The 19,531-nt window shown below is 34.0% G+C and overlaps 1 protein-coding gene and 1 pseudogene across 1 annotated transcript; one reads left to right on the top strand and one right to left on the bottom strand.

The window, feature by feature from the left end:
- The first annotated feature begins 1,641 nt into the window (after window positions 1-1,641).
- Window positions 1,642-2,561, top strand: LOC106823623 (olfactory receptor 5J3-like; annotated as a pseudogene).
- A 15,249-nt stretch (window positions 2,562-17,810) lies between these two features.
- LOC106823624 (olfactory receptor 8K3-like) lies at window positions 17,811-19,156 on the bottom strand. Its single transcript, XM_014829451.3, has one exon. The coding sequence runs from the start codon at window positions 19,148-19,150 to the stop codon at window positions 18,200-18,202; it is 951 nt and encodes a 316-aa protein (XP_014684937.2). The 5' UTR covers window positions 19,151-19,156; the 3' UTR covers window positions 17,811-18,199.
- Window positions 19,157-19,531: the final 375 nt, after the last annotated feature.

Below are 19,531 nucleotides of genomic sequence, written 5' to 3'. Positions count from 1 at the left end.
CAGAACCCTGCACCCAACCATATAAGACTTCTAATTCTGCTCAAAAGTACATGCAACATAGATTTTTGAAAATTCAACATATATGAGGCAGCAAATATTAAAGAATCTAGATCATACAGACTGTGTTCTCTGATGACAGCGCAACAAAATTAGAACTCAGTACAAGAGGATAGTTATCCTCAAATACATACATGTAGAAATTTTATTTTTTTAATTTATTTTTAATTTTCAGATGTACATCCTATTTCGAATTCTGTTTATATTACCTCATGTTCACCACCTGAAAACTAATTAAAGTCCATGTGAGCCTAATCATCCCTTTTGCCCTCCCCCATTTCCCCTTCCCCTATGGTAACCACCAATCCAATCTCCAATGCTATGTGTTTGTTTGTTGTTGTTTTTATCTTCTACTTATGATTGAGATCATATGGTATCTGACTTTCTCCCTCTGACTTATTTCACTCAGCATAATACCCTCAAGGTCCATCCATGTTGTCACAAATGGCCAGATTTCATCATTTCTTATGGCTGAGTAGTAGTCCATAGTGTATAAATACCACATCTTCTTTATCCATTCCTCCCTTGATGTGTACCTAGGTTGCTTCCAAGTCTTGCCTATTGTGTATAATGCTGCAGTGAACATAGGGGTGCAAGTATCTTTATGCCTTTGTGTTTTCAAGTTCCATGGATAAATACCCAGCAGTGGAATAGCTGGATCATATGGTAGATCTATCCTTAATTTTCTGAGGATACTCCATACTGCTTTCCATGGTGGCTGCACCAGTTTGCACTCCCACCAGCAGTGAACAAGTGTTCCCTTCTCTCCAAATCCTCTCCAACATTTGTTGTTTCCTGTCTTGTTAATTGTAGCCATTCTGACCAGAGGGAGGTGATACCTCATTGTAGTTTTGATTTGCATTTCCCTGATAGCTAATGATGTTGAGCATCTTTTCATATGCCTGTTAGCTGTCCTTATTTCTTCTTTGGAGAAATCTCTGTTCAGATCTTTTGCCCATTTTCTAATTGGATTGTTGGTATTTTTTGTTATTGAGCTGCATTAGTTCTTTGTATATTTTGGATATTAACCCCTTATCTGATATATGGTCTGCAAATATCTTCTCCCAATTGCTGGATTGTCTTTTCGTTTTGTTGATGGCTTCCTTTGCTGTACAGAAGCTTTTTGGTTTGATGTAGTCCCATTTGTTCATTTTTTCTTTTGTTTCCCTTGCCCGTCAGACATGGGACTCGAAAATATGCTGCTCAGACCAATGTCAAAGAGCATACTGCCTATGTTTTCTTCTAGAAATCTCATGGTTTCACGTCTCACATTCAAGTCTTTAATCCATTTTGAGTTGATTTTTGTGCATCGTGTAAGGGAATGGTCTACTTTCATTCTTTTGCATGTGGCTGTCCAATTTTCCCAACACCATTTATTGAAGAGATTCTCCTTTCTCCATCGTATGCTCTTGGCTCCCTTGTCGAATATTAGCTGTCCATACACATGTCAGTTTATAATGTATATTTCTGAGTACATGAGTCTATAAATGTCTCTGCTTGCTTTTAATAAATATTAAATTCTGCTGTGTCCATTCTAATCCCCTTATCTTTTTCACCTCAGATTTGAAGGTAAGGAATTAACAAATGGCTGAAGAGAATTTTACAGCTGTTACTGAATTTATTCTCTTGGAATTGACAGACCATGCTGAACGAAAGTTATGCCTGGTAATTTATAGCATTACCTTGGTGGGGATTCTAGGCATGATCTTCTTAATCTAAATCACTCCCAATCTCCACACACTCATGTACTTTTTCTTCAGCTGTCTTTCATTTGTAGATGCCTGTATTCATCTGGTATTGCACCGAAAATACTGATCAACTCCTCGATTGTGAAGAAAATCGTCTCATTCTCTACCTGCATAGTGCAGCATTTATTTTTGGTGATGTTCATCACCACAGAAGGCTTCTTCCTATCAGTGATGACATATGACCATTATGTGCCATTGTCAACCCTAGGTTTTACACTGCAGCTATGTCTAAGAGAAAGTGTATAGGGCTGGTCATTGTGTCATTCATAGGTGGAATGACTAACTCAATGACACACACAATAAGCTTAGGGACACTGTCATTTGTGGGTCCAATGATGTTAGCCACTTCTGCGATGTTCCTCTGCTACTAAAGCTGTCCTGTTCTGACACCTCTGTGAATGAGTTGTTGCTCTTAACCTTCTCTGAAGTCATTTCCGTGGCCACCTTCTTGATTCTGATCATTTGCTGTGTATTCATTGTTGTTTCTGTCATGAGAATCTGCTCAGCAGCAGGCAGACAGACAGCCTTCTCCACCTGTGCCTCTCACTTGACTACTGTGACCATCTTCTATGGTACTTTAAGCTTTAACTACATTCAGCCAAGTTCTCAGTATTCTGCAGAAAAGGAGAAGCTGGTTTCTGTGTTCTATACACTAGTGATTCCCATGTTAAGCCCACTATGATTTACAGTGTGAGGAACAAGGAAGTAAAGGATGCTGTGAGAAAGACCATAGAAATGAAACATTTCCCCTGTTAATTTCAAGTCCCATTTATCCTAAAACACTCTGCCAGTCAGTTCTGTGCTTATTAACATTCACATGAATTCAATGAATTCTAAAGTTTCTAAGTATAGCACAACTCATTTTATTCTCTATTGGAAGACAAAATACACAGAATATGTACATATATATGTACGCAGTATGATTGTTTATATATATATATGTTTTCAGGATGTTATTTTAAGTTTATCTGCACTCTAAAGCCACAAAGAACTCTACTATACGTTTAATTTGGACATAGATAAGTATAATGGAATAAAGATGTATATGAAGATCCCTAATAAAGCACTGAGTTTAAAACATACCAGAGTAGAATGAGGATGGCAGGCTAACGTATAAGAATTAGTGTTTTAAAACATTGTGAGTATAAGTGCTTCATTTAAAAAAAAGAAATAAAAAGAAATAAATAGAATTGATACAGATTAGAAGGAAAATAGAGTCAGGAGTCTCCAAGAGAGCTCTAAGAAGGCAAATAGAAAAATACGATGCTCGTAACTAACTTGTAAAAGTATTTACAGGGAATCCACACTTTCTCATACAGAGCGTTGCTTGTAAGGTGATGAGGTTATGATATCCTATCGTATCCCCATGCACACACCTTTCTATGTAAGAAAGAGTGACCTATTGTAAGAAGAAGTTATTTTAACTCAATGGAATAAGAAGCAATATAAATATTGTTTAGGTGCAGTGATGAAAAGCTAAAGAAAACAAATCGTATTGGTAAGTGTTGATTTCCTGTAAGAGGAGGGAGGGTAGAGGGGCTTTCTCTCACCAGATATATGTTCTAAGAAGAGCATCAAATTAGCTTTTCATTGTTTAATATCTGTGTTGATTATCAGATTATTTTTTATTTTTTAAATCTATACCGTATGAGAACATTGCACCTGCTGTTAGATTCCACTGGAAACTAAACTGCTTTTCATTGTACCATCACCATAAAACTGGGAGACTTAGAAGTCTTCTAATGTCCAAAAATTGCTTTTCATGTCCCAGTGTAAGGTGGGAATTTACTTTTTTGTGATCAAGAGATCAGAAAAAAATTCACATTTATACATTGAATTACATAAATGTTAATTATTACAATATTTTTGAGAAGATAGTAAGAAGAGCCTAGAGTCACTAAATGACTACAGATTTCGGAGGACATCAGATTAGCAACTGAACATCTGCCACTTCATCATTCTGCAAAATATATATATGCATATATTTTTATTTTCCTACCTCTTTACTTAAGCTTTATTATCTTTTGATTTGACCCCTATTATTTATATTATAAAGTATTTGTATAAACAGAAATATACATAAATAATATTGACATTTCACATATTCTCAAATAGTATATGAAAATGTTTTAACAATTAATCTGAAGAAAAAAACAGTTCTAGTCTACTCATGCATTATCAATAGAGAATGCATACAGAAGTGAATCATAAATCCTAATATTTGGTATTCTTTGACATTGAATAAATATGCTATCTTGCAAATATCACCCACACTATTTGGATATTGGTGTAATAGAGCACCACATTAAATATTCTATCTGTTTACCTGTCATGAAACCTCTTTCGTGGCTCCCCTATGTGTTTCATAACATGGCATAGTGAGAATATCTATGGATTCTTTTGTACCCTCCTATACTCTCACTGAGGAGATGCCAAGCAAATTATTGATTATCCTTGAAGCATTTGAAAGCTTAACAGAATGCAAGAGGAGTGTATATCAATTGTCTGGAACAATTTGTTCTTATCTGTGAGTTAGACTTATTTGTTTGTCTGTGTATTGCATTCCTATTTTTCACTCTTGATTAGCTTTCCTTTCTTCCCACTTTAATGGTTAATGTCTGTGTCCATTTGAGTAGGCTATGGTACCCAGTTGTTTGGTCAAACATCAGTGTAGGTTTTGCTATGAAAATTTTTTTTAGATGTGATTAACATTTAAGTCAATAGACTTTGAGCACAGCTAATCCACCTCCAGAATATGGGTGGGCTTCATCCAATCAGTTGAAAACTTAAAGAGTAAAGACTGAGGTCTCCCAAAGAAAAAGAAATTCTGCTCCAGACTGCCATATAGTAATGCTACCTTAGTTTCTCACCTTGGTACTCAAGACTTCAATATCAAACCATAAAGTGCCAGCCTGCCCACAGATTTTTGTCTTGCCAGTTCCAACGCTCACATGAGTCAAATTCTTAAAAATTTCTCTGTCTTTATATATACATATATTTAATGTATGTGTCATAAAAATATATATTATATAGATAAATATAATCTTCTCCTTATGGTTCTGTTTCACTGAGGTACCCTTACCAGCAGAACCTTATAGGGAAATGGATTAATATATTTTATCTATAAAACAATCTTGTCAGTATTTCTCCAGTTCTACCCTGGTCTCCTCAAATGGATGACACAATGGAGATATTTTTAAACAATGCCCTATTGCATTATTTAAAAAGTTAGGTGAACTAAAAATAATAATATATTGTGTATGTGTGGAGGTGTTTAATTATTTTTGAATTGATGTTCTATTTTTTTCTCTTTTTTGATGGTTGGGAGAGAAATTGGTCACTCTTACTTATTATTCTCATTTCATTGTGAATTGTCATCATCTATTTAGGTCTTCTCTTTCATTATATTTGCCTGTATTACATTTCAATATTTCTTGTTTTTGCATCATGTCCAATACTCACTCCAAGTCTTCTTGTCTACCTTGACCCATACTCTACTGTGCTTGATATATAGCCTGCATCATCAATATATTCTGCAAAATGTAAAACTTCTTCTACATTTGTTTTCTGTGTTATTTTGCACAAATTGTGTTGTTGCATTTTGTCACTTTAATCATTTGTCATATATCCATGTTGTCACATTTTTTGCTTCTTTCTTCATTACAGTCAATAATATATAATGCATTTTATGAACCTAATCTTTATTGGTAGATATTTGTTTGTCTCCAAAGTCCGTTCTCATTACCGGCACTACTACAACACACAGTTCAGTGAAAAGCCTTGAGCTCAACATGTTAGTATGCTGTAAACATAGTTTTCTATGATAATTATTTTGCATATCTGCCTCTGTATGTGTTGATATGCATACAGATATACAGATCCTACACATTCACTCACCTGCACATCGACTCACACATAAGCACAAACACATTAGTGAGGTCTCTTGGAAGAGAAAATGTAAGAAGACATTTAATTTTACTATAGTTCAGTTTGCTTGTTCCTCTTCCACCAGCAAATAGATGAGGTTCTTGGATCTTCAAATCTATGACAAGTACCAGAATTATATTCTCTCTCGTTAATTGAATAATATAGTAAAATGTGCATTCCTATTATTGACTTTTTTTCTTGTTTTTGGTTTGATCTCTTGGTGTGGTTAGTAATTAGGTAAGACAACTTTATAGAGATGCCATTGAAAATAATAAACTGTAATTCTATAAAGTTGTGAAATTTGATTCGTTTTGAAACATTTGTGTTCCTGAATATCATCAAAACAAGATAATGAACATGTCCATCACCTCTAAAGTTCTTGTGTCTCTCTATTTAATATTTGCATTCTAGTCCTTTTTGTCCCACACTGTCCCAGATAGCCTTAGATATTTTTTTTTTAACTTTTGTTTTGGAACATTTATAGAATTATAAGAAGTTGCAGAAAAAACAGCAAAAAGAGTTCCCGTGTCCCACTTCATTTCCTCAAGTGATAACAACTTGCATAAATGCTGTACAACATTATGACCATGAAATTAAAATTGGTACAATTCACTGACTTTTCAAACTTCACCAGTTTTACATTCACTTTGTGTGTGTGTGTGTGTGTGTGTGTATGCTTATTTATATATGTATTTCTATGCAATTTCCTCATATGTGTACCTTTGTGTAAACACCACAACAGTCAACATACAGACCTATTCCATCACCACAGAGGTCCCTTATGCCCATCCTTTATAGCTACATCCCCTTTCTTTCTCTCATTTTCCTGCCTTTAACTCCTGTCAACCACTGATGCATTTTCCATCACTACAACTTTGTCATTTGAAGAATGTTGTATAAATGAAATACTGTTTGTCACCTTCTGTGATTGGCTTTCTTCAATCAACATAATTCTCTTGAGGTCCACTCTGTTTCTATGCATCAATTGTTTATGTAGGGCATATTTAACATCAGTGCTCCTCAAGCTATATATCAAAGGATTTATCATGAGGATAACAACGATGTATAATATTGAAGCCACTTTTCAGTGTCAAAGGAATGACTGGGCTTGGGCTGCACATGCATAAATATCAAAGTCCCATAGAACACTGTGACCACTGTTGGGTGGGATCCACAGGTAGAAAAAGACCTGCACATACACTCAGCATAGTTCATCCTCAGAATGGCTGTGAGAATGAGCAGGTAAAACACAAGAACTATCAGAAAGGATATCAAATTAAAACTCACTAATATCAGGATAGTCATTTCAATCATGTTTTCAAGCACAGCAAAGATAACAAGGGGAGACTGTCACCGTAGAAATATTGTATGCCATTGTAGCCACAGAAGGACAAATTAACAAGCTTTGTGGTGAATAACAGAGAAATAAACATGCTGTAAAGAAATGGGGTTAACACCAGCACCCAACATACCCATTGGGACATTATGTCTGTTTAGAGCAGAAGGTTACAGATGGCCACATAGCAGTCATAGGATCTTGCTGATGGTATAAAAAGTTCACTAATAATAAACACTAGACAGAAAGCCAGCTGTGCTGCACAAAAATAGTAGGATATTGTATTTTGACCCACAACAAAATTTTCTAATATTTTGGGTCCCACAGTTGTTGAACAACCAAGATCCATAAAAGCCAGGCATCAGAGGAGGAAGTACATGGGTGTTTGTAGCCTGGAGTCCATCTTGATGAGCATGACAATGGCTAAATTGCTCATCAACAAAATCACATAGATGGTGAGAAACAGCTCAAATAATGGAGGCTGCACCTCAGGGTGGTCTGCGATTCTTATGAGAATGAATTTGTTCAGCACTGTCAGATTGTGTTTTTCCATCCAGGTTGACTATAAAACCTATTCTGGATAGAGACATCAGCATAGTCAACAGCTTTCATGTAGTATAATCTAGTAATTTTTGAGTATACATAGTTGTGATAAAGTAAATCAAAAATTTCCCATTTTGACTCTAATAAAATAATCTACCTCCCACAGATAAGACATACATATTTAGTAATAGAAACAGAGAGAGAAGTATAACTAGAGTTGGAGATACAGAGATATTTGTGGTTTTCCATTGGGGAAATGTTGCTCCCCCCAAAATATATTCTGATCGTATTTGGAAGCAGTTTGGTTGCCACATGTGGAGGAAGGGTGCTACTTACATCTAACGGGTAGAGTTCAAAGGTATTGCTAATTATCCTGCTATATTTTGGTAACCCCCAACAACAAAGAATTATGCAGGCCAAAATGCTACTAGGGCCAAGACTGGGAAACCCTGGTATATGAATGGATATAGACGTAGATAAATATAAACAGAGATGAGGGCAGCAAAAATGGCAAAAATTTGGGGCATTACATTTGTAGGTGTTTGTTAAAATTTTCTGTTTGTCTTTTATACGAGGACAAATACATAATTACATTTACCAAGTTATAATCACATAATATGACAATGCATATGTTAACTACATAATAGAATTTGAGAAATCAAGATTTCAACTAAATGGACACATTTACAAAGCCCTACTTTAAAACATATTTCTATGAAAGTTGTTGTTCCTACAGGTAGTACAGGATGAAACAATTAACCCACAACTCATATTGGACGGAGGTGTATAAATAAGGCAACGGTAAAGAATCAGAGATTGTTTGTCTTTACACAGGGAAATATGCATAGGTAGATATAGTCTCTGCTATGCCTATATTTGTGGTGTATCCAAAGAAGTACTTTGGGCAAATGAACTAAGATTTCTTAATCTCTATACACATCAGCAAAATCAACTGTTTCTTGCAAGGTTTTGGGGAAGATAAGTGAGAATGAAATGTTTCAAAGTGTTCATGGTACCTGGAAATGGCCCTCAAATATCAATATATATGGGTTATTTTGTGTGTCTATTTGTATTTGTTTAAGTGGAGACAGTATGTTACCTGAAATGGCATGTCCTCTTCCTAATCAGACATTAAGGTGTGATGGAGGCTCTGTGTAGTGAAATAGATTCTTTAATGTTTTGCTTTGGCCCCACCTCCAACTGGAAGTGGTGACTTGCAAATGACATTAATCCTTCCAATGATATTGGTAAATTTGGGAAACATATGGCACATTTGAGACAGAAATGTCAAGGATTATAAAAATACTGATATAATCCTTTTAATTTAGAGGTATGTATGGTTTTGATTTAACGTTTTGTCAGGGATCTAATGATGACTATATAGGGTAGTGTGTTATCCAGGTAAGTGTCTCCAGAGCTGCCCCTATGACCCAACTCCATGACTACACCTGGAATTTCAATGCACTATTCTTTTGGATAACTTATCTTCTACCCTATTTAAAATATTTAATAAATATTTACTTCAAACCTAATGTACATTCTCCTCCCCAGGTGCGTTTTCATTATAACTGACATACGCTAAGCTGTTTGTAACATATTAGGTATATTTTGTCATGCAGGAACCTAGGCTAGCATGAGAAAATTGAGCAACTTAAGACAAAGTGAGATCATTGATATAGGTTTTATATATGAACTTTCATAAACATTCCTTTTGGATAAAGAGTTTTTCTACAGAAAAAATTGTTTAAAATCTCTATATTTTACAACATCATACTGGCAAGATGAAATGCACAAATATGTGTATGGATTCCACGAGGTTATTTTAAGTCTGTCTGCACATTAAGTCCACATACAACTCCTCCATAGTATGATATAGCATTTTTTTTTTTTTTTGAGGAAGATTAGCCCTGAGCTAACTGCTGCCAATCCTTCTCCTTTTTCTGAGGAAGACTGGCCCTGAGGTAACATCCGTGCCCACCTTCCTCTACTTTATATGTGGGATGCCTGCCACAGCATGGCTTGCCAAGCAGTGCCATGTCCGCACCTGGGATCCGAACTGGGGAACCCTGGGCTGCCGAGAAGCGGAACATGTGCCCTTAATGCTGCGCCACCGTGCCAGCCCCTAATATAGCATTTAACGCAGACATAAATAAGTATAATGAAATAAAGCTGCATATAGATACCCCTATGACCCTCCAATTAAAAAAAAAATACTAGAGTAATACCAGAGTAAAATGAGGATGGCAGACTAAGGTAAAAGAATTAGTGGTTGAAAAAATTATTCCTATGCTTCCTTAAAAAATTAAGAAATAAAGAGATTTGACCTGGCTATAAGGAAAATGGCAGTTAGGAGTCCATGAGTAAGCTCTAAAAAAAACCAACAGAAAAATACAGCATATACAACATTAAATTATAAATGCATTTACAGGAAATCCACACTTTCTCACATAAAGCATTGCATATAAGGTTGTGAGCTTCTGATATCATATCCTATCTCCATGTAAACACTTTTCTATGTCAGGAATACTGAACTAGTGTTAGGAAATAAATTTTTAAATCGATGGTATGAGAAGCAATATAAATCTTGTTTAGGTACAATGACAAAAAGCTAAAGAAAACAAATCAGATTGCTGATTTCTTAGATAGGACTTTCTCTCTCCGGCTTTACTACTTCACACCCCTTGGATGGCTACTGATAAAAGGAAAGTTATAAGTGCTGACAAGGGTGTGGAGAGATTAGAACATTTGTACATTGTTGTTGGGAGTGTAAAATGGTATAGCAACTATGAAAACTATTTTATGGTTACTCAATTAGTTTACCATAGAATTATTATTATGACCTAGCAATTCTACTCCTAGATCTATCCCCAAAAGTATTAGAAACCACAGGTGCTCATAAAACCTTGTAGGTAAACGTTCATATCAGCATTATGTATAATAATCAAAAGGTAGAAACAACCCAAATGTCCATCAACTGATGAATGATATCAAATGTGGTATATCCATACAATGGAATATTAATAAGCCATAAAAGGACAGAAGTATTGATACATGCTACAACATAAATGAGGGTTTAAAACGTTATGTAACTGAAAGAAGCCAAATATAAAAAGCTACATATTGTAAAAGCCCATTATATGAAATATTCAGAATAGGCAAATCCCTAGAGACAGAAATCAGATTAGTTTGGCTTGTTCAGGAACATTGAGTTAATAATCAAGAGACAATAGATTTAGGGACAGAATTTTAGTGGATCAAAAAACATTATAAATCTCATCTGACTGAAAAAATGAGATGTTGAAAAACTGTGCTTTTTTCTAAATCCAGGCAGGTAAATACCAGTCTCCCTCTATGTGAGAAAAGATTTGAGATATTTCTCTCACTATCTTTAGAGTTCTATTTAAAGCACTAAACTAATTTTTTACATATTTATATTTACATTATTTTATATGATTATTGAAGATTACCTGGTTCTGATATTTTAAATCTTTTTTCCCCACTCAAGACTCTCAAAGCTTGTAAAAAATAAAATGGACAGAGGTTAGCATTGGAGCGTCACTAAGAAACTACCCGAAGTATATACGTTAGAGAAGTTAAATCATTCCCCAGCCTTGCCCTCTTCCCCCTGCCAAATCCAGCTTTCAGCACTAAAAAAGTGACAATATATGTATTCTACAATGAGATCAGTAAAATACACATGTAAATAGATATATTTAAACATCAAAATTATTTTGGAGTGGGAATAGAGAGTTTTAGAAAGATCTATTAAATAAACAAGAGTGGAAAAGACACCTTAATTTTAGGTAAAATATACATTCCTGTTTTATAATTTTGCAAAGACTCTTTGTTTAAATCTGTGTTTTTGCAGATTTTAATCTTAGTTCCAGTCTCTATTAATGTGCATTTGATCTTTCAAGGGACAAATTGATGACGTTGCAAAGACTCTTCCAAGACTTGCAAGGAAAGAGGGAGAGCAGTCCTCTTACTGATCAGACATGAGGTGTGATGGAGGCTCTGTGTAGTGAAATAGATGCTTTAACATTTTGCTTTGGCCCCACCTCCAACTGAAAGTGGTGACTTGAAAATGACATTGATCCTTTCAATGGTATTGGTAAAGTTGGGAAACATATGGCACACTTGAAACAGACAAATTTCAAGGATTATAAAAATACCGATATAATCCTTTTAATTTAGAGGTAACTGGAAAATTGTATGGAAATCTGTTATCAGTTGAGGTTAAAAATTCTAAAACACGGCTGATTAACTACAAATAAAAATATCATATTTGACATCTTGATTGAGGGTCCAAGGGAAAGAAAATAATCATGACAATGTTAAGGTCTTGGAGATTCAGTTTCTTAACAACACCAACGCCCTTTTCAGAGGCTGCATTTTTTCACTATTAAAACAATACCAAATAACTGCATCAAAGTAATAAATGTCTAGCTTTCATAAAAAATCATAATGGAGATGTTTACAACATTATACTAGCCCAGAAACTTCAGTTATCAAAGCAGATTGTTAAAGCTGTGGCTAAATCACCAAGGTAGGGTATCAGAGATAAAAGTTTAAACGTGAGATGGGGCCATCAAGAGTCGCTGGATCTCTGAGTCAGATGCAGAGACAGGTGCAATCTGTTCACCTCTAACGAACCCGTCTGTGCTCCCTCTGTGTTCCTAACATAACCCAATAAGAACAATTTATGTGTTTCTTTCCTCCTTTGAGATCCTCCCTGAGGGAAAAGTATACAATTTGTTAATTATATCAAACTTATTTGAAGGTTTCAAACAAAGCCAGTGGGATATCTGCTAGCAATACAACACATCTTTATATTTCCATACAGATGAAGTTATGTTATATACCTTTCCAAGTTTCTCTTTGTTAATTCTTTCCTACTGCTACCTAGAGATCTGGAATCAAAACATTGTATCTGTAGGACAGGTGTTTTAGTTTTACTTGCAACCCTTAATCATCTCCTTTTAATACAGTGGCTTTTTATGACTTTATGGCTGAGGACATAATGGAGAAATGTTTGAACAATGCTTATGGCATTGTTTTGAAAATTCACAAGGGGAAATAATATCTATGTGTAGCTGTTTTCTCCTTTGTGGTATCTTATCATTGAATAATAGTGTACATATTAACAAATGCATTCATCATGAATAAATTCTTACAAACTAACCACATTGTATAATCAGAATCCAAATTAAACACTGCAACAACAAAAATAAAATAAAATAAAATATTGTCAGGACCCCAGAAGAATCCTTCAATAAATTTTCTACCATAAACTGTCCCCTTACACACGCACACACACCTGCCCACCCACACAAATCAATAACTACTATTCTGACTTCTAACAGCCTAGATTATATTCAACTATTTTTGTTACTTTAAATAGAAGTAATCCCATACATGTTGGGGTTTTTTTTTTTTGTGTGCCTGGGTTCTTTCACCTACTATATTGTTATAGGTAGTTCTAGATTGCTCGTTCTCATTTTTGTGTACAATTCCATTTTATGAATGTACCACAAATTAGTTATCCATTATTCTATTGTTGAGTATTATAATTGGTTCTAATTTGGAGGTTTGATAACTAGTGATACTGTAAGCATTCTAATCCAACTCATATTTTGATGACCATAAAACTTTTTGTTCACATTTTTGGGTCTTTATAAAATAATAAAAATTGGCTTTTGTCATGTACTTATTAGAGATGATCATTTATAATTTATAAAAACTGATGGTTACAAAAATTTCCTGACAGTGGTAATTAAAAACAGTTACTCTCACACCCATCGTCACCATGTCCACACCAATATTCAATCTAGATTGGTTTAATCTTGAATGCATTTCTATTTGGGTGTATTTCTTGCCCTGAAATTGCTAAGTCATGGGATATGCATATTCACCATTAGTAAATACTGCCAAGTAAACTTCCAGAGTGCTTATATCAATATGCATTCATACTAGCCGTGGAAACTAGATATGATTGTTTAATACCTTTGTCAAGATTTAGTATTTTCTATTATTTTCTTTCTAGCCATTCTGGATGCCATCTATGGGTATTATTTTGGTTTTAGATTGCCTTATCCTAATGCTGAATGAAATTGAGAAACTTTTCATATATTTAATGGCTATTTAGATATTTTATTTTGAAAAGTGCTTGTTCATGTCTTTTGTCATTTTTGTATTGTATTTCATGTCAACTACCAATTAATTTGTAAGAGTTGTTTTTGTATTTTGCATGAGTCCTCTAACAATACGTCTGATTATTGTAGGTCTGATAAAAATATCCTCTCTCACTATGAGAGTTTCCCTTTTCACATTATTAATTTTGAGGAACAGAATTTCTTAATATAGTTCAATTAATCTTTGTAAATCTTATGTATTTATTGCTTTGTGTGTTCCGTTTAAATATTTGTACAAGTTCCAATATCACAAAAATGTCCCACTATGTTTTTCTCTAAAATGTTTATAGTTTATGTTTCATATTTAGAATGTTTATCCAGGTAGAATTCATTCTGTATAGGGTATGGGTCGATATCCAGATTCCTTTTTTCCCTCAAAATAAATATACAAGTTACCTAATAGCATTTATTGAAAAGATCATTTTTTCTCTTTTGGAAAATAGTTACACTTCTATCATAAGTTAGGTAACAGTATATATGTGCATCTGTTTGTGGAGTCACTATTCTATTCCATTGATCAGTCTGTCTGTCCTCAGGAAAATGTTTTAATTATATAGGTTTATAATAGACCAAGATGCCTGGTAGCATAACTCCTGAAAGTTTATTCTCTTTCTTCAAAAATTGTCTTTGCTGTTTTTGGTGTTTTGCCTCTCTGAACTAATTTTACACTCAGCTTCCAAAGTTCTAAAAGGAAGAAAGACATAAAAGATGGAAGGAAGAAAAGGAGAGAGGGAGGGAAAGAGGAAGCTATACAGCAATCTAAAGATATTAAACTTTATTACAATATTAAACTTTCCATTCCATGGACATATTTGGTACAAATTTTCATTGATTTATCTTTTTTAAACGCCTTGTTAAATATTTATACCTATCTTTACTGAGGTCTTAGATTTTTTGATTGAGGTCATGATAGTTTCTGACATTTTGAAATTTCAGCTGTACATTATTATTTGTCAGTCACTCTATAGGTTTGCCCCTTCACCCTTTGTGCACACCTCCCGCCCTCTTCCCCCTGCTAGTTGCTAAATAGTTCTCTTTGTCCGTGTGTTTGTTTATCTTGGACACATGTTTGAAATCATAGAGTGTTTGTCTTTCTCTGTCTGGCTTCTTTCGCTTACCATAATACCATCAAGGTCAATCCATGTTGTTGTGAATGGACAATTTTGTCATTTTCTATGGCTGCATAGTATTCCATTGTGTGTATATATATATATATATATATATATATATATATATATACCATACCTTGTTTATCCAGTCATCAGTTGATGGGCACTTGGGTTGCTTCCACATCTTGGCTATTGTGAATAATGCTGCAATGAACACAGGGTGCATAAGTCTCTTTGAATTGCTGATTTGTTAAATTCTTTTATTAGATTTATTCCTAAACTAGGTTTCTTTTTTAATGCTGTCGTTTCATAAATTTTATACTTCAATTTCATTTTCTAATTGTTGTGGGTAGGATGTAGAAATAAAGTTGATTTTTCTAAACATATTTTGTATTGGCAAATTTGCTAAATTCACTTATTATTTCTAATAAGTTATTTATAGGATTTTTCTATATAGTTAATAATAACTTTTACCAAAAAAATTAAAAATGCCATTTTGTGATTTGCTATCTTTATATCTTTTATTACTTTTCTTATCATAGTGAACCAGCTACAATGTCCAATACATACTGAATATAAACGGTGAGACTGGGTCTCTTAGTCTTGTGGCCGGTTTCAGAAAGAAAGCTTTCAGTCTTTCACTATTACAAGATTTATGTAGTTTTTTTTAAATGTAATGATATGTACCCATCAGTTTAATATCATACAGAGCATTTCACTGCTCTAGAAATCCTCCATGCTCAACTTATTCATCCTTCCCGTATATGCAGGATTTTTATAAATATCATTGATAACATTGCTTTCATCTATTCTACTCTACTGAACAGTTTATTACAAACTAGTGTTGAATTTTATCATAAATCTATTTCAGTTTTTCTTTTGTTACAAAAATATTAATTTATGTAATTGGTTTTCAGATATGAAGTCCACCTTGCATTCTTGCTTACATGCATTACTCTAACTGTATCAAATATTCAAAACCAAAATGTATAACATATAAAGTGCTCTTATCTTATAAGTACAGCTCAGTATCGTTTATATTTTTATATATGGACGTAGTTTTTGCAGAGTGTGATGTCTCTCACTTAAGATTATGTCCATTCATCTTCTTCTCCTTTCTCCTCCGCCTTCTCCTCCTCCCCCTCGCTTTTCTTCTTGCATTGCTGTATAGAATACATTTTTTGAAAATGCCATTATATATTCACCCATTCTACCCTTAATAAGCATTTAACATTTATAATAATAACATCTGCTGAAAACATTCTTATCCTCCAGTGGACATAATTACTCCAGAATGAAAGTGCTGCATCACAGAGGACACAAGTACTAAATTTAGTATTTATCAACCTTTTTTCCCCAAAGTTTTTATAGCAATACACACTCCCTCAAGCAAGTAAAATAATTTTAGTTTCTCCACATTCTAACCAACAATTTGAGTTGTTGTTCAAACACACTTTTGAATTTGAGCCATCCTGGTTGGTGTGTAGTGATAACACAGTATAGTCTTAACTTGCATTTACCTAACTTCAATGATTTCTTGAACACTTTTTTTGTACTTTATTTTTGGCTGTTTTGATATCCTCTTTTCCAAAGTATTTCTTCAGGTGTCTTGCCTTTCTTTTTCTTTTTCCTCATAGGTTAACTGTCTGGTTCATACAATTTCAGGAGTTAACTAATTTGTTGTTGTTTTGGGCTTTTTCCTTCCAAATTACTGACATCAGTACATTGTAGGGTGTATGTTTTTCAAATGTATTCTCTCAGAATTTGCTTTTCACCTTCCTTTGATGCATTTTGATCAATACCAGTTTTTATTTTGGATAGAGTGCTATTCATCTAATTTTTAGTGATATTATTTTTGTACCCTGTTTAAGAAATCTTTGCATTTCCCCAGTCATGAAAATGTTATTTTCCCTTTCTTCAAGAAATGTTGTTGTTTTTGCTTTCACATGTGTTTCACAATACACCTCAATTAATTTTTACAGATGATGCAAATAAATGACTAAGGTTTATGCTTTACACAGGAATCCTAATCAAAATAGGTTTGTCTTCTGAGACATCCTCCTCTCCTCACCTCATTGTGTGGAGTTTTGTTTTAAATCAAGTGAAATTATAAATCTGAATCTATTTTTGAACTTTACTTTTATTTATTTTATTGACATATCTATGCATATGTGCTCTGATTATGCAATTTTTTGAATAATTGAGCTTTATTAAAGGAATTAATATATGTTATTGGAAGTCCGCTGTATTCTTTCCTCTTCAAGGATATTTCCCTGCCTATTCTTGATCCTTTGAATTTTCACATGAATTTTTATATCAACTTGAATATTAAAAAAATATATTATTAGAATTTTGATTATTGCCACATAAATCTATAGGAAAATTAGGGAGAACTTACCTCATTGCAATATTTATGTCTTCAACCAATGGACATAGTATATTGCTACATTTATGTCTTTCCTTCATTATTCAGTAGTGATTTTATAGTTTCTAGCATTGAAGAAACACAAATTATTCATTAGATTTTTCCCGAAGTATTTTACAGATGTTTTTCGGTGTAATTAATGTTTTAAATTTTCATTTTTACTCATTTTTTGTAGTATATAGCAAAATAATTGATCTCTTATATGCTGACGTGATGTCCACTGACCTTGTAAAACTTTAGTTTGAAGATTCTTTTGGATTTTTAATGTACACAATATGACACTTGAAAATAATTACACTTTTATTTCTACTTCCCCAAGCATATACATGTTCACATCATAATTTAACAGAAGTCTGAGATTCCACCCACCACAAGGGAGATAGAGTTAAAACATCACTAAGTCAGATATTTTGTTGTATTCTTTATTGCTCTACATTTATGCCCAGCATGTAGAACAGTAAGTGACATCTCCTGTTTGTCTGTATGCCAGCATTATGGGCACTGGTATTTAAATGACATGTGAGACACAAAGAAAATATTTTATTAAAGGACACAAGAATGCCTTTTTAAAAAAATTATCAAATGGGTGATCCATTAAGAAAGACTTCCTTCCATTGTACAATAAGCACTTGGCAATGTGAGAATAGTCATCCAGATTGCAGGCTCTTGCGCTGAAGCTTGAGGACAAAAATCAAAGTTGATACCAGAAAGATGATCACTACTTTAACAGCTATAAATTGAAAATAAGAAAAGCATTTCTAGCTTCCCGTGCTTTTTACACAATATTGCCTTCTAAATGCTTTTATATATAATAAATAGATATCTATAATCTAATTTATTGTATATACATTCTCTATTGAACTTTACATATGGAGTTTGCACAGATTTTTCCATATCCTATGCAGGGCACCTTTTACCTCTTTGTTCCTCAAGCTGTAGATCATGGGGTTCAGTGTGGGTATTACCAAGGTGTAAAATACAGAAGCCATTTTATCAGTATCAAAGGAATGACTAGACTTGGGCTGCATGTACATAAAGAATAGAGTTGCATATAATATAATTACCACTGTCAGGTGAGAGCCACAGGTGGAGAAGGCCTTGTGCCTGCCCTCAGCCGAGTTCATTTTAAGGATGGCCATGAGGATCAGTATGTAGGACACAAGGACTATTAGAAGAGATGAAACTAAATTAAATGATGAAAAGATCATTATCATCAACTCAATTTCACGTGTGCTTGAACATAGCAAATTCAACAAGGGAAGACTGTCACAGTAGAAATGACTAATGACATTATAGCCACAGAAAGATGAAATAAAAATCTTTATAGTAGTCATCAGAGAGAGAAATGCACTGTAGAGATAGGGAACTACTACCAACACCCAACATACCTTTTGTGACATGACAACTGTGTAGAGCAGGGGGTTACAGACGGCCATGTAGCAGTCATAGGCCATTGCCAATAGAATGAAAAGCTCACTAATGATGAACAAGATGAAGGAAGTTAGCTGTGTAGCACACCAATTATAGGAGATTTTATTTTGATTAGCTATAAAATTTACCAACATTTTGGGTCCCACAGCTGTTGAATAACCAAGATTGATGAAAGCCAGGTGTCTGAGAAAGAAGTATATGGGTGTTTGTAGCCTGAGGTCCATCTTGGTGAGGATGAGCATGCCCAAGTTGCCCGCCACTGAGATCATGTGGATGATGAGGAAGAGCCCAAATAATGGAGCCTGCAGCTCAGGACGATCTGTGATTCCCATGAGAATGAATTCTTTTAACACTGTTATATTTTGTTTGTTCATCCAGGCCATTATGAAAAATAACTGAGGGAAGAACCATAAGAAGAGTCATTGGATTTCAGGAGATAACATCTGTTAAGCTTTTAGTATACAAAGCCATTATATGTAAGATAAATCCATATTTTTTTAGATGCAATGATTTTTAAAAAACCCATTCTGATCATTAAATCTAGATCCAATTTAAAAACCATTACAATATAAGATATATGGTAGTCATTTGATTTTTTGTGTCACATACTGATTATCATTACAAGGTGAGCATAGTCCCTTTATGGTTCTGTCAACAATACATTGTTAGAAAATTTTGGCCTAGAGTACGACTCCTGATATTATTTTCAAAAATGCTTTTCATTTAGAATACACAGAATTAGGTTAAAAATATTGAGTTTTAGA

Source organism: Equus asinus, chromosome 17 (genome assembly GCF_041296235.1).
Source record: "Equus asinus isolate D_3611 breed Donkey chromosome 17, EquAss-T2T_v2, whole genome shotgun sequence".
NCBI lineage: Eukaryota > Metazoa > Chordata > Mammalia > Perissodactyla > Equidae > Equus > Equus asinus.
This window is presented reverse-complemented; position numbering and strand designations above follow the sequence as displayed.